Raw genomic sequence first — 16,058 nt, 5'->3', positions numbered from 1 at the left:
AAATTTAAGAGTCATGTCTGTACTATGAAACAAGGGTTATTTTAATAGAAATTTATTACACTCCTTTTAATTCTATGTTGAAAATGAAACAGAAGAAGACTCAATCAGCACGGCATCTGTAGGCATCTTCTAGGCGAGACCACATCCTCACAGCTCGTGGTTTTGATCTGATATCCATCTCCTATTCGGGGACCTGTGGTTTAAAGGAATTAGAGGTAGTAAGGTAGAGCAGATGGAATCAACAACTCAACTAATAACACTGGGAGAATCCATAAAGAAAATATTATGAAAAACACAAGCGCAAGTTTTCTGAACACTGAGTTCATTCTGGAGGTTAAAGTATATAAAAAAGCACAGAAGGTGAAAAAGGGTTTGAAGAATGTTCCTCTTTCCTCAGATCCCTCTTTGGACAATCAAAAAAAAAATAGAGAAGTACTCTGAGAGCGCAGACCTCCACCAAGCATGCAGCTCATTTCCACCACTAATCTTGTTCTTCAGGTGTGCTGAAAGTTGCCCGATTTCCCCAATATAGAAGCCTTTTGAGAGGTCATAAACTTCCAGCTGCACGGCGCACCTCGCCATAGCAGAAACTAGGGAGTTATTCTTTCAGTTCTTCATTTACTCAGTTAAGATTGACTCCTCACTCTTTCCACTTGCAACTAGTGCACTCCTCATGTTACCAGTCACGCAGGATGGAATTTTCTTCAGGTACGCTGCGCTGTAATCCTCTCTGCTCAGCAGGTCGAAATTGTCCCAGTCGATGGCCTCGGGGTTGCGCTTGACAAATACAACGGAAGACTTGCTGCGTGATCCACTGCGAATCGACGTCACCTCCCCGACGTCCTTCAGGTCCGACAGCGCCCTGCAGAACTCGACAGTGCTTACGCTCCTCATGGACTTGATGCACGTAGATTTGAAGGAACGGTAGGTTAGCACGCTCCCCGGTGTTCTCGCAACAGCGGCAGCCACGGTGGTTGGTGTTGGTTGCTCTTTTGCCGGAGTGGCAATCGAATCTTGAAGTTCCTGTAAACATTAAAATAAAGTTGAGAAAAAGAATCATTAGATGTATTAGATAATTACCTGCTTTAATTGAACTGGAAACAGTACTATCAGTGATTTACTTCTATTAAATTGAAAAAATAAATAAATTTAAGAAAAAAATAATTAGATTTAAGAAATAATCACCTGCTATATAGACATAGTACTACATGTATTTAGTGATTGACAGCAATGTAACTTGAAAAATTATTTTACAATCAACTTGCAATAATGTATTTCGATTATTAATATTTTGTCCATTTCTCAAATCCATACATGTAGTATATTAAAAATAATAAATGTGAAAATCATGAATGAATTTAATCAAAAATGTTAACATTTCCATATCTTTAACCCTAATCAGGCTGGGGGGGGGCGGAATCCGCCCCCCCTCGATGTTTCGCGCAATATCTTCGCAACGCGATAAGCTCCCGCCGCGATATTTCATGACTTTTTTCTTTCAAGTATCGCGCAACTTTTGAGACCCAAATTGTTGCAACCCGCGCGTACCGTTTTGACGCGACGCCCATTCGAAAAAAAATTTGTCAACCCCAAAATTGCTCCAAAACGTGATTTTGTGTACAAATCCAATGCAAATTGTGTTTTTTCAATAATTCACATAAAAATTCATATCTTCACTTAGAATGGCCGAAATTAATTTATTTTAGCATAATAATGCTTCGAAAAATGTCTGGTGACAAATTTTGGCCAAAAAACAAATAAAATCAAAAGGTCAAAAAACAACGAAATACATAAGAAAATTCAAAAAACAATAAAATAAACAAGAAATTAATTTCGATACAGATTTTTTTTTATCCTATGTCTCAGAAGAATGATACAAGAAACATTTTTAAAAAGAAATTAATTGGAGCATTAATAAGTGATTTAGAGCCCAAAACTGATTTTATGCATAAATTACAATAATTAATTAATATAAAATATAAGAAAAATTTTTCGGAAAAAGCAACCATACATTTTGATAGAATATGTCGCAGCGTCGTGTGTGCTGATTTTCGGCGCGATCGCGCATTCCATAGGCGAGATCTGAAGGGGGGGGGGGGGGGGGGGAGGGGGGCGGAATCCCCCCCGATATAGCATAGCCAAAAAAGCCCAGCCTGATTAGGGTTAAAAGTACGTATAAGTTTTAAAAATTGCATGATATCTGCAATATAATTACATAATGGTTTAGGTTTAGATATATTACTAACCGTTAGAAAAGTCTCTTTCTGTCCCTCGACGTACTCGACAAACTTCTGAGCTGCCACGAGGCTTTCCATGCCGATCACGTAGTCCGGTGAAGCAGGCATAACTCCATTGAGCAGGTCCTCGATCACTGATGTCAGGACATGGATTGGTGCAACCAGCCGGACGATGAGGTCAAACTTCTTGGTCTGTGGCGGCGTCAGTCCTTCAACAATGGCCTGGTTGATTGATTCTATGTACTGTTCGTTCAGCTTGTCCAGTTCCTCTTCACATTCCTGTGTGAAAGAGTACTTCACTCCTTTCTCATGAAGGTTCTCCACGATCTGCAGAACATGTGTAATTGCTGGCGATCCACAGTTGAGGAGACGACGGCGTGCTTCTCAGTAGGTGGTCAGTAGGTGGGCTGCTGGTCCTGGTTGCGTTGCACCCAAGATGGAGAATGCACGTCCAGCTTCTATTTCTCGCTTGCTTTGAGTTGCGTATGTGGTCGAGACTTTCTCACCACTGAACAAGTGGCACAGCCTGGCAATATCCCTGGTCGCATTGTCTCCGTCATTCTTGGCCATCTTCAGGAGAACGTCATGTATTTCGTTGGACACCATCACACCATTCCCCTGCACCAGACGCATGAACAGTCCAGCTGACGTAGCCTTCCCAATGATGAGGGAGTTCGCGTCATTCCGTGCACTTGCCACTGCATGGAGAGGGTCCGTGGTTCCCACTTGAATGGCCTGGGACTTCCCAGTCGAGGGAGGCCCTACGAAGACAATGTACATGCTGGTGTTCGTCGACATCCCGCTGTATTTGATCGTTGATCTTTCCGAGATGAGGTACACTGTTGTGGCCAAGATGCTGTCAACTAAGTACCCCTCACAGGTACTAATTGCCAGTGCGTGATCTCTGAAGTAGCCCCTTACGCCGATGGGAAACATACTACCGTAGTCAAAAGGTGATGCTCGTAGTCTTGAATGAAGGTTAGCCCACGTCTTACAATTCTGAGTGGCCACCACGGTCATGCGAGACATGATGGTACACTTAGAAGAGAAATTTCACGAAAATATCAAGATTAAACTGTGCCCAACTATGAAACAAATGATTACACCTATCCTCATTACTCCTATTTATACCCTTACTTCTAAGAAGTTCAATGAAAAGTTGTATAGCTCTGATCTCACGGTCAACAACGTGGCCTTTTGTTCGAGGATTACTGTAGAACGGTAAGCAAAGGTAAATTACCAAATAACCAATGTCTTCTGTACTTCAAGACTACCACGCGACTTATAATGGCGATTCGCCATCATGTCATGTAACACATAAAGCTTTTGTTTCTTTTTGTATCTTTAGTACATCAGAAAGTGTCAGAAGTTACCGGCAAGTGAAAATACTTGCACAAATCACTGTCAATCAAAACTACGGTGTGCTCTACGTAAATCAAGAGCGCAATTTTTGTTCACGAATTTTGTTTCGAACTGTCCCGAATGTCCATTTACTTAAAAGGTAGATGTGTATGATTTGTATACAATGTACTATCTTTGCTATCTGTTTGAATACATTGTATCAGTTCTGTATCTACATGTTACCCTGCAAGAAACACCTTTTATAGCATTTTTTTCAGTCTGTGTCCTGGGTTTGTTGTTAGCCTAGTACATCTTTTTTGGTCGAAATTTGATAATAGTACTAATAATTGAAATGAGAATTCATTATATTAACCTAAATTTCAGTGATGCCCACAGAGATTGTTTCTCTATAACTGTGAAAACAGTATACCTATTACAGGAATGTTATTGAGGTTTGTTGAAAAAATCTGAAATCAAAATCTACAGGTGATTTTGATACATGGAAAAAGCAAAATGTGCATAGACTTGAGGGAAAAAAAATCTGAAATCAGATTTAAATCTACAGAATATCATGCCTGCTATTAGTGTATGGTCATAATTCAAAACCTGGAAACGATTCTGTATAGCAAAAAGAAGACGCGCGTCATTTAGATATATGATCTCTATGGAGACTCCAGTTAACACCCCCCCCCATGCATGCATATACATAAAATTATAAATAGGAGTAGAAATCATATCACTTTTGCTTTGTAATAAGTTCAGCAGGTGTTGCTGATGCCATTCAATCCTTTCCAGTTCACATCGTAGGTCGTTGGCTCGTTGATAGCTATTTAGGGGGCAGGCAGTGACGTCATGCTATGCGTCCTTGGACATCGTTGGTTCGTTGGACATCGTTGTATACAATATATTATACATCGTTGGCTCGTTGGCAGCTAACTCAATCATTTCCAGCTCACATCGTAGGTTGTTGGCTTGTGGGCAGCTAATTAGGGGGCAGGCAGTGATGTCATAGATGCGTCCTTGGTCATCGTTGGTTCGTTGGTTCATTGGACATCATTGGTTCGTTGGTTCATTGGCAGCTAACTCAATCCTTTCCAGCTCACTTCGTAGGTCGTTGGCACGCGGGCAGATATCTTGGGGCAGTGATGTCATAGATGCGTCCTTGGACATTGTTGGTTCGTTGGCAGATAATCATTCCTTTCCAGTTCACATCATAGGTCGTTGGCTCCTGGGCAGCTATTTACGGGGCAGACAGTGAAGTCATAGATGCATCGTTGGACATCGTTGGTTCGTTGGCAGCTATTCAATCCTTTCCACTTCACATCGTAGGTCGTTGGCTCACTTTTATAACATGCTCTCGTCGTGCCTGGTATTCTGCAGTTGTTCCCAATTTAGTATGAATCATGCAGAGTTGGCATAGCAGCATGTGGCATTATTCTCTTTATATGTGTGTGTGTGGTGGACAATTTCACTACATTGGCCCATATACCTTGCAAGGAGTGAAGTGGGAGGTGGATCTCTCTTGAATGTGGGGCCTCTACTGTATGTCTTTAACAAAAAATAAAGTGATTTGACTCTGTATAGTACTAAAGGGAATGGAATGATTACTCAAAATACTGCTCAGTTGTGATTGCTAGGAAATCTGCTTTAGTACTTTATGGGGCTGATTAAAGCTAAAAGAAAGAAAAAAATGTCAAAAAAGAGGAAGGAAAAAACAAAGAACACATTTTCAAGCAGTGAACGGAGGTCACTGAACATCACACGACAAGGAAATTAAGTTTGCTTTAAAAGAAAAAATTATTATCTATCTGTTTACATAATATATACGAAGACATACTCTGTATCATGTACCAATGGGCTAACAGTGTATTTCACTGGCTACTGGTTATTGGACTCTACCAGGTCGGTATCAGGTGCCTTTATACTCACCGCAAGCTTGAGAGCCTGTTCCAAGTCCTGGATGAGATCCTCGACGTCCTCCAAACCCACAGAGAGTCGGATGAGACTGTTGTCGATGCCCAGCTCCTTGCGCTGCTCAGGAGGCACAGATGCATGCGTCATGACACCACTGTGAATGACATGGGAACACCACGGAAACATGCTTGATAAACCTCATTGTTGGAAAAATCAGAGATGTACATCAATAGTATTTCTTGCTATAAAATCAGAAACACTTTCATCATGAAACTTTTGCAAATTGTCGTCTAAGACAAAAAATTATGAGTACGGGTATATTACAGGGATTTTTGTTAATTTTTCACATACATCTTAATATCAGCGCCTCACAAAATTTGCATTTACGTAAGCGTCATGTACCTGATAATTTTTTATTCTACAGTATTTTTTTCTTATAATTTAAACTGACTGCTGTAAAATCCAATAGGCAGACTGCAGAGAGTGCAGTTTACCAGTGTTGTCACGTGTGAGTCTTCTATGTGCATGAAATTACAAGTTAACTACTTACTACAAAAACAGGAACACCTGTGTAATAATGCATTTCCTGGTGGTGATAACAAACAGCAACAATGAAGCTAAACAAGTAGAAAAATATATAACAATTTGCTCCTAAAAAACCCAGAAAATTAGCTAACAACCTAAAGGGTGAAAACTTTGTGGAACTTGTAAACCACTACACTCAGCAGACTTTATGCAGTAAACTTCATGCACTTTCTAAAGCTATGATGAGTTTTATCCTATTGTTTCCTGAAGAGAAGTTTCTTTTCCATTTCATTTCATTTCAATCATTTATTGTCCATATCATGGATATTTGTTTTGTTGACATGCTTTTTACAAAAAAAAAATATACAATACAATTTCATAAACAACATTTATGGCATATAAGACATGAAAATGCATCTTTTTGCCAACATTTTAAACATATTCAGTGCATGTCAGTCTTAAGCCTAGCAGTTACTGGGACGACGTGTTATGGATGGCTCTGCGTATGGCAAGCCAAATATCTCATAAATTGAAAAACTCAGTTCAACCACTGATAAACTTATCTTTTTCAGCAACAAACTAAAGTTTATTGGTTGATAAACAAAGTTTTTGATTTTGGGGACATCTGGCTTGCCATATACCAGGAGTTTGGAGATAACGCCGACACGCCTCTCACGCTATACTTACGGCAGCTCGGCCAGACTCTCATAACCCCCGAGGCTCTCAGCCAATGTGAAGACTTTAAGGCTCTTGAGGAAGACCTTGGAGTTTTCGAGGTCGCCCTTGAGGTAGAACGTCACCATGCCTCCAAAGCCCTTCATTTGCCTCTTAAAGACCTCATACTGTGGATGACTGGGAAGACCTGGGGATGGGTCGAAGGTCCAGATGGACAATTTTGTCTTAAAGCCATTATTTACCATTTGCAGATGAAACAAAAACCCAGCTTTAGTGCTTCAAAATAGTTCTAAAATGTGAGTTAGGGATAAAAACAATCAATGTTAAAATTTGAATCAGTACACAAATGTTTAGTATAATTGTTAAATATACAAAATGTGAACAATAGTTACAATAAAAGTGTTTCTAGACTAAAATGTCTACAGTTATGGTTCATTAGTGATATCTCTTTATATTTTAGGCTTTATTGCAAAAATTTTATATGTTAGGATGTTTTGTGATATAACTGACCTACACATATTAATAAAATGTGATATCTCAAACATTTTTAAAATCACTGCTCCCAATGGTTAACAGTACCTTGAAACTTCCAGAAAAAAAAAGAATCTACAAATCTGAAGCAAACTGCATCCAGACTGACTGGAATATAATTGAGAATGGTCATAACAAATTTTTATGACCTACCAGTGATCAATCTTAAATGTGTACAAAAGAACATAGTCAAACTTCTAGCAATGAGCAATGTGGGTTACGTCAACACAGCTTTTAAAATGGACAACCTTTTTTCTTCGTTTTTAATTCAGTGCATATTGTCAGGTAAAGTTAACATTTATCCTCGAAAGTGATAAAAAGACAAAGATCAGATTAGTAAATGGAATTGACAGCATCCAACTTTATAATTATTCTTTGAGACTGATTGTCAAACCAATGGGACTAATTGGGCACTCTGTGAGTGTTGGACACGATTGGCCTGTTGTGCCAAGTTTATAATCGACCAACCTCAACATTATGTGACCATTATTTTCAACACATGAGATAAGATCTTATCTCAACGTAACATGACTATTACATTCAACATGTGACATGAAGTCTTTCTACAATTCTACAATTGATGTCCAAGCACAGACATCACATCTCCCCCAAGTTTGCTTTTTAACCTGTTGAGGACGAGTCCCCGAGTGTACTCGGGCAAGGGTCTATGGGAAATACGCGTTGTAGCAAAATCAGCCCGTCCTCAAGTTTTGTTTACTTGACCGACTGAAAGTACACGTGTAGCACCACATCTTAGAGATTTCTAAAAGCAAGTCCAATCATCAGTAGAAATAACATCGATTGGTGGAAATAAGCATTGCTTTGCAATATAGGATTGCATTTAGGCAAGTGCCAAATATCCATGTTTTGATAAGCACATGTTGGTCATTGCAAACCAACACATAACTGTCTATAAGGCCCAGAAATGTGGTACATGTATCAATATGTGCAGAAATGTCAAAGAAAAAAATAATGAAAGATTACTGGCAACAACAACAAAAAAAAGGCACAGCCATTGCAAGGTAGAGGAAGACATTCCCAAACAGCGGAAGGGCCTGCCCTTATAGAGTTAACCAAATGAGGATGAACTGATTTCGCAACAAAAAAAAAACAACACATTTCCCATAGGCACCTGCCCCAATATACTCGGAACTAACTGTAAAAGTGGATATATTCATGTGAGTAATTTTCAGCGCTGGGCCAGGCAAGATGAATTTCAAATGTTTTTAATTCCACAGAATCAAGACATATAATAGTGGTAGGTATAGCAAGCAAAAGTATTTGCATGATTTTATTTTTGCACTAGCTTCTGGTACCACGAAATGTGTGAAAATTTCAGCACTGCAAAAATATTTACTTCTACAGTAAGTCTTTAATGGGTTAATATCAATAATGGTATTACCCATTGTCTGATGACTTTGAGGATGACTTTGAGTCCACAGGAAGCAACACCAAGTTCACATCTAACCAGATATCTTTTGTATATTGAAGGAAGGATTGGTCTCGCAACATCTCAGGAAATTGCTGGTGAGAACACCCAATCCTGTCTGAAACCCATTCTGCTGATTAGACCCACCTGGATATATGACCTTTCTGACCCGAGGATTGCTCTCCAGGGCCTTTGCAACGGCAAGGCCATTCTTGTAGTGCTGCTTCATTCTGACGTGAAGCGTCTTCAGACCACGGTTGACCAGGAAACAGTCAAATGGTGATGGTACACTGCCACCGGCTGTGAGCGATTCAGACACAAAATTTACAACAGTTTAGACGAAAAACGATTGAACACTCCCAAGGCATAACTAGTATCACAAGATGACACTTTCCTGTTTGCAGTTCCATTCCACATCATGCTTATGTCACCTTTAACAAACAAACAAAAAATTCTTTAAACATCTTTTATTGCACTCAAGTAATTTCTGATTCTCCAATCTTTCATTGTCACTGTGATGAAAACACAGTGCAACGCCTTGTTTACCAGAATGCCTGTATTACAAGTTTCTAGAGGTCTATAACACTGTGAATGAATATTGAAACAGGTGCAGATAGAGAGATACCCCCCTACAAAACAACTGACAGATAGTTCTCTTATTAAAAGAGAGCTTTGTTTTAATACCCCGAAGAGGCCCTAGAGATATTATCTTAGAAGATGTCGGCCATAGTGCAAGAGGATTACCTCAAATCTGGCTCTGCAGGCTGCTCACTTCTTGATTAAAGGGATGGTACAGTATTGGTGGAGATGAGAATTGGGCTTACAACTTTTTGCGAGATACCAAGAAAACACTTATGATATAGTACAGAGCATACCATTTTAAGAGGAATTCAAAGTTTATTTGATGAAAATCGGGTTTGGAATGACTGAAACATCCAAAAACAAGGTAAAACAAAGCGATCGTAATAAAATGTGGGTCCCACACTTTATTAGAATCGCTCTTTTTTGGATATCTCGGCCATTTCAAAACCAATTTTCATCAAATAAACGTTGAATTCCTCATAGAATTACATGCTCTTTCATATTTCAAAAGAGGTTTCTCATTATCTCACCAAGAAATGTTAGAAACCTGAAATTAGGTCTCAACCAAAACTATACAATCCCTTTAAAGTCAAATTCTCCTGCCCAGTGTACAAGACGTACTCTTAACTTTAAAATGGCCCTATATTTATGCCAATTCTGTACACTGTATCAATACTGATTTAAAGGGGACCCGATCCCAGCAGAATCTCTGTCAGAGGTAAAATGACAAACACAGAAAGGAAACATACATACACATGGACCACTTACACACAAAAACACACTGTGCGCCCACAAGAGTTATATGGGGGGCCAGGGACTAGTGTAACAACTTTTCACTCAGATTTACTACACTGGCTCACTTTTATTGGACATTAAAGCAGTATTCACCAGCTCTGTCCCAGCCTTTAGTTCCCTATCTGCTCTTGCATGACTTTCACGTGATCCTCCTTATCCTCTTGTGTTTTGTTTGTCTCGTTTGGTCTGATAGTTTCGTTCCAGTTTTGTGTTTTATATGCTTCTTTTCCAAAGTTGAAATGTTCAGTTTTATTGTACTGTTTGTTCACATTGTGTTCTGTTCCTTGTTTTCAGGTCAGACCATTCAATCCCTGTCCACCCCCCCCCCCCTTTCAATCAATTCTGCACTGTTTTTATTTTTTCAGCTTCTTTCATTTCACTCTGTATTTTCTCCATGTAGACCGATTCGGGTTCGTTGAGGGCAGCAGACAATTTGTGGCACTGGGCGCAGCCATAAGCTCAAATTGCGGTGTCCCAGCTTACCCCCCCTCCTCTCCCCCATCCCCCGGACAACATATTTATCGCGCACTTGTAACAAAGGTTCGCGCATTATTAAAGCAAGCATTCGCGCACTCAGTACGAGATGCCTATTGGCTAAAACAACCATGCATCAGTTTTTCATTCTGTGCGCGTGCTTATGTAGGGAGAGGGGTGGGGGAGTGGGGGGGGGGGGGGGGGGGTCGGCTGAGACGCCACACTAATGGCGCTGCCCATGCCAATAATACACATAGTGCATCACAGAATCGGTCAATATCTATAATTCTGTCTTATGTTCAGGATGTTGCATCTCAGTTCATCTATATCCTCTACAGGTTGCCCATCCATGACCTCTATAGAGACCATTAACCCATTGAGGACGAGTCCCGAGTATACTCGGGCAGGTGTCTATGGGAAATGCGTGTTGTACCAAAATCACACCGTCCTCAACGGGTTAAGCTGGTATTTCAGTACCTTGTCTTTTGTGTTTGCTTGCTCCATAGCTTTCATACCCCCATCATGCCTGATTGGCTTCCTATAGCTAGCTGCTCCTGACACCCCACCTGCCTCTTTTGTTCTCACTACTCTGCATCCCTGGCCCCTGCTAGTTGGTGCATGTTGTCTTGTCGTGTGTCTGTGTTTCATATAATATATATTTGCTTTCTGTGTCTGTCATTTTGCCTCTGACATAGTTACTGCTAACATTGAAAGCTCAGGCCCCCTTTTTGGCTCAAGTTTACTGCACTGCCTGGCTGTCATTAAAGCAATAAACGATAGCACATTTCCCATGCTGGCTACTAGTAAATGGAATATCTGTGAACACCCAGTGACAGAATAGATGATATGTAATCATTTCTACATAATGATACAAGGAATCAAACATACAGTATGTATTTCTCTGACATTAGGAGCCCTAAGAATTTCCCGTCACAAATACAAACAATTGAACAGTGATACAAAAGGTCTGTAGTGGTATTCAGGTCACACAGGCAGGGTGCTACATAAGCACTTGCCCGATTGCCCGCAGCAAGTGAAAATTAAAGTCGGGCAAGTGTTCTGGAACAATGGCAGAAAACACTTTCCCGAATTGGGCAAGAAAAAGCATTAAAGCCGCATCTTTTCTTTTTATACTTTTCCCCCTACAAACCCATGAAGTCAATCAGACAAATGCTCACAGATGATAACTGTTTAGTGATGCAACACACTAAAACTAATTTCAGCAACTTTCCAACACTTACATGAAGAAACCCCGATGCAAAGCAACACCACCATCCAATCAAACTCAAGCTTGTCAATCTAATGTGTTTAAGCATGTGAATGAATGTGTACTGTTTATTCAAATGATTGTGACTTTTAAGCCCTTGACTTACAAGTGATTTTCTTCATCATTTTCTTATATTTCTGGACTTTCTATGGGGCAAGTATTGAAAGTAAAATTCATGTTTGGGCAAGTGTTTAGTAACAATTCGAAAATCTTCTTGCATGACCGGGCAAGTGGTGAAAAAAAAGTTATGTAGCACCTTGCAGAGGAACAGACCGACTGCTCACTAAACATCAGTGATTCTACTTGACTCTACAAATCTCACCATACAGCTGGAAATGGAGTTTCTTGAAGATGTCTTCATCGTTGCAGGCAACCAATCCCATGACGACATCTGAGTGGCCATTCATGTACTTGGTGGCAGAGTACAGGACAATGTCCGCCCCGTGGTCCAAAGGCCTCTGAAGTTGACAATCAGGAGGATAAAAACAAGAAACTGTCAATAGCTGTATACACCATGTCGCATAGATATTTGAGTTTTTTCGAAAATTTTGACCAACTACCAGAGTTGACCAATATTTGCAAAATTAAAGAAATACACAAAAAATGCCATTTGTAACACGAATGTAATGCAAATTGCTTCCAAGGTGAAAGAATTGCAACTGATTAGCTCTTTGATGAGGAATGATACGTATTTCTCATTCCCATGCAGTGAATCTACAAATGTTATAATTCAATCAAATGCAAAATTACCTAACAAATCCAAATTTGCAATTTGTGATGTTCACAAAATACACAGCATCTAAAGTAAGAAGCAGGTTTACCATTGCATTTGTAATACAGTGATTACAGATGATAACTTACAAAGAGATAGAGACCTTGCAACAAGCTATCATCATTTCACATCTACAGAGCTTCTTGGAAATGGGGAAACCTATGTGGATGTTGCAGGATGCTGGCCGTTCCACACAGGCAGCAACGCAAGTGGCCATTGCCGTGTTGCAGTCTTTTTTCAAACTAGATGTGCTTTGTTTGGCAATAGGCTCATGTGTCTGGAATCTAATTTTCAAAGATTAGAAATGATCTCATTCCCCTGGTCCCCTTTATTGTATCACCACAACCTTCCTGTTGGACGAAGGCACATCGCCGCCTCTGAGTGGACTCGCTAATTTACAACTACCGGTAGATCGAGTTTGGATTGATTACTGAATTCTAAAAGCTTGGTCAGGTAAGCTTTCAAGTAGTGCAGGCCTCGAAATAGGATTTTTGGAGGGGCAAGGCCATTTAGAAAAGGGCACTTTTTCCAAGAGGCCAGGGCACTTAGGTCTGTCAGAGGGGCACCACGGTCACATTGGAAAGGGCATGTTGGGTGTTTATACGTGATGTGAATGCCCCATAGAGCTGTATGCTATCGACCGTGCTGCTACACTCCAGCAGTGCACGCACGCATAAGATCTCTTCGCAGCAGACGACGTGAGGCAGTAGGCCATACGCAATACGATGTAGGTTCTGTAATACAGTACGTTCTCAACACGTACGCCGCGCTCGCTTTGGAGCACTTCCGGCGCCATTTTGCTTTGAGCATGCGGGCGGGCATGAATGCAGAGCGAGAGAGATGGCAATGCTCGCAGCCGTCCGACAGGCCTGGCATTTTTTAGCATGGCTTGCGACCACTTGCTCCGGCCCGCCGCTGCCTAGATTAGTAACGCTATGGCCGCTGCGCTGTGGAGGCAGTCGGGACGGTAAAAGCCGGTCGGGCGTACATGTACGTAGACTATTACACGTCGTCTCGTATCTCGGAAAGATACTATGAGTTTGAATCAGATATATTAGGACGCGAGTGAACTGAAGGTATGATATTTGAGATCAGGAAAGTTGTTCAAGCTTATTAAAGTGTAGACTTTGAGAAAGGGCATATTATACATCATAAATAATAACTTCATTCTAAAAGGGCACCACGGCCACAAGAAAAAGGGCACATTTTTTTTGGCCGTAACTTTGATCAAGGAAACAAGGAAAAGTAGAACTTACGCGGTGCGTAATGTATGTCCCCGCCGGAAGTAGCATTTTGTAGCAAAATGTGCAATATAGGTAAAAAATCAAGGTCAAAGGTCAAAGAAGTCAAAGGTCAAAATTCTGTGTAAAAGTTTTGAAGCCCTCACCTAGTGCCATCACATAAAGCAAACGGAATCGAAATCGGGTTAGAAATGGCGAAGGAGTAGCATTTTATAGCCAATGTACAATACAGGTCAAAAATCAAGGTCAAAGGTCAAAGAAGGCAAAGGTCAAAATTCTGTGTAGAAGTTTTGAAGCCCTCACCTAGTGCCATCACATAAAGCAAACGGAATCGAAATCGGGTTAGAAATGGCGAAGGAGTAGCATTTTGTAGCAAAATGTACAATACAGGTCAAAAATCAAGGTCAAAGGTCAAAGAAGGCAAAGGTCAAAATTCTGTGTAGAAGTTTTGAAGCCCTCACCTAGTGCCATCACATAAAGCAAACGGAATCGAAATCGGGTTAGAAATGGCGAAGGAGTAGCATTTTGTAGCAAAATGTACAATATAGGTCAAAAATCAAGGTCAAAGGTCAAAGAAGTCAAAGGTCAAAATTCTGTGTAGAAGTTTTGAAGCCCTCACCTAGTGCCATCGCATAAAGCAAACGGAATCGAAATCGGGTTAGAAATGGCGAAGGAGTAGCATTTTGTAGCAAAATGTACAATATAGGTCAAAAATCAAGGTCAAAGGTCAAAGAAGGCGAAGGTCAAAATTCTGTGTAGAAGTTTTGAAGCCCTCACCTAGTGCCATCACATAAAGCAAACGGAATCGAAATCGGGTTAGAAATGGCGAAGGAGTAGCATTTTGTAGCAAAATGTACAATATAGGTCAAAAATCAAGGTCAAAGGTCAAAGAAGGCAAAGGTCAAAATTCTGTGTAGAAGTTTTGAAGCCCTCACCTAGTGCCATCACATAAAGCAAACGGAATCGAAATCGGGTTAGAAATGGCGAAGGAGTAGCATTTTGTAGCAAAATGTACAATAAAGGTCAAAAATCAAGGTCAAAGGTCAAAGAAGTCAAAGGTCAAAATTCTGTGTAGAAGTTTTGAAGCCCTCACCTAGTGCCATCATATAAAGCAAACGGAATCGAAATCGGGTTAGAAATGGCGAAGGAGTAGCATTTTGTAGCAAAATGTACAATATAGGTCAAAGTTCAAGGTCAAAGGTCACGACTGAAATTCTGTGTAGAAGTTTCAAAGCTCCCATGTAGTGCTATCATATAAAGCAAACAGAATCAAAATTGGCTCATAAATGACAGAGAAGTAGCAAATTGAAGATTTTGATCACACACGGACGCACACACGGACACACGGACGGACACACAGACGGACGGACGGACGGACGGACACACACACGTACGGAGCCCGTTTCATAGTCCCCTGCTCGAACTCGTTCGGCGGGGACAAAAAAGGCATTGCGGCCAACGAGAGGGGCACCGACGGCCATGGCCGTCGGTGGCAGTCGGTTAATTCGAGGCCTGTAGTGCCTGGGCACACTATGGGTTAACGAATGCTACACGGAACACTCGCGTGTCAGTATGCTATGTGCATAGAGTGGAAAGCAAACCTACCTGGAAGTAGGATGAACTGAATGTGTTGTCAGTCACCACGGCAACTCCCGGCTGTCGGTGGGCGATGTCACTGACCGCCTTGATGTCCACCACCTTCAAGGTTGGATTAGTCGGTGTCTCCAGCCAAACAATCTGTACAGGAAAAGTAAAAGTACACACAACCATTGCTTTGATAACAATACTGTTGTAATATGTGTTTTTTCCCACAATTAATGGTAGGAATTTGCGATGAATAGTTCATTTACCATGAAGTTATTGGATGAAATACACTTTCATCGAAAAGTGACATTTTAGCACAGACCGAGCGTTTGGAGCATTATTTGTATTTATAACGGCTAACAACCTTCAAATATCACAGAAATGTAGATTTACAACAGTCTTGTCATTCTGGTGGAATATATCATGTTCTGTGCTATTTGGGAAGGAATGCAAAAGGGAAGGGCCATCTTAGGAGCATACATTGGTAAATTAAACAATGGGGAGAATATTCATACACTTTTTTTATATTTATGAGGACGAGCGGTAATGCAAATGACACTGCTGACTTCAGCTACATATTTGAGCAAAAATAAGATACTGCACAGTGTTTCTCTACCAAACCTTTCCTGATTCAGATATTGTAATGTTAGCCCTCCAGAAGATTCTGAAAAATGTACTCTTTTATACAGTG

At 40.6% G+C, this 16,058-nt stretch overlaps 1 protein-coding gene across 1 annotated transcript in view; it reads right to left on the bottom strand.

The window, feature by feature from the left end:
- The window catches only part of LOC139716780 (cystathionine gamma-lyase-like), a 31,052-nt gene continuing 14,994 nt past the window's right edge, over positions 1–16,058 (bottom strand). The window contains exons 4-9 of the mRNA XM_071628313.1: positions 15,389–15,520; positions 12,093–12,228; positions 8,800–8,952; positions 6,705–6,879; positions 5,508–5,646; positions 1–193 (exon numbers count right to left, since the gene is read on the bottom strand). Coding sequence (XP_071484414.1) covers positions 182–193; positions 5,508–5,646; positions 6,705–6,879; positions 8,800–8,952; positions 12,093–12,228; positions 15,389–15,520 — 747 coding nt within the window. The 3' untranslated portion in view covers positions 1–181. The remainder of the gene's footprint in view (positions 194–5,507; positions 5,647–6,704; positions 6,880–8,799; positions 8,953–12,092; positions 12,229–15,388; positions 15,521–16,058) is intronic.

The sequence above is a fragment of the Diadema antillarum genome, unplaced genomic scaffold (genome assembly GCF_040938485.1).
Source record: "Diadema antillarum isolate AM-2024a unplaced genomic scaffold, OU_Dant_1.0 scf00000070, whole genome shotgun sequence".
Taxonomy (NCBI): domain Eukaryota; kingdom Metazoa; phylum Echinodermata; class Echinoidea; order Diadematoida; family Diadematidae; genus Diadema; species Diadema antillarum.
Note: the sequence above shows the minus strand (reverse complement) of the source record. Positions and strands in the feature narration are given on the sequence as shown.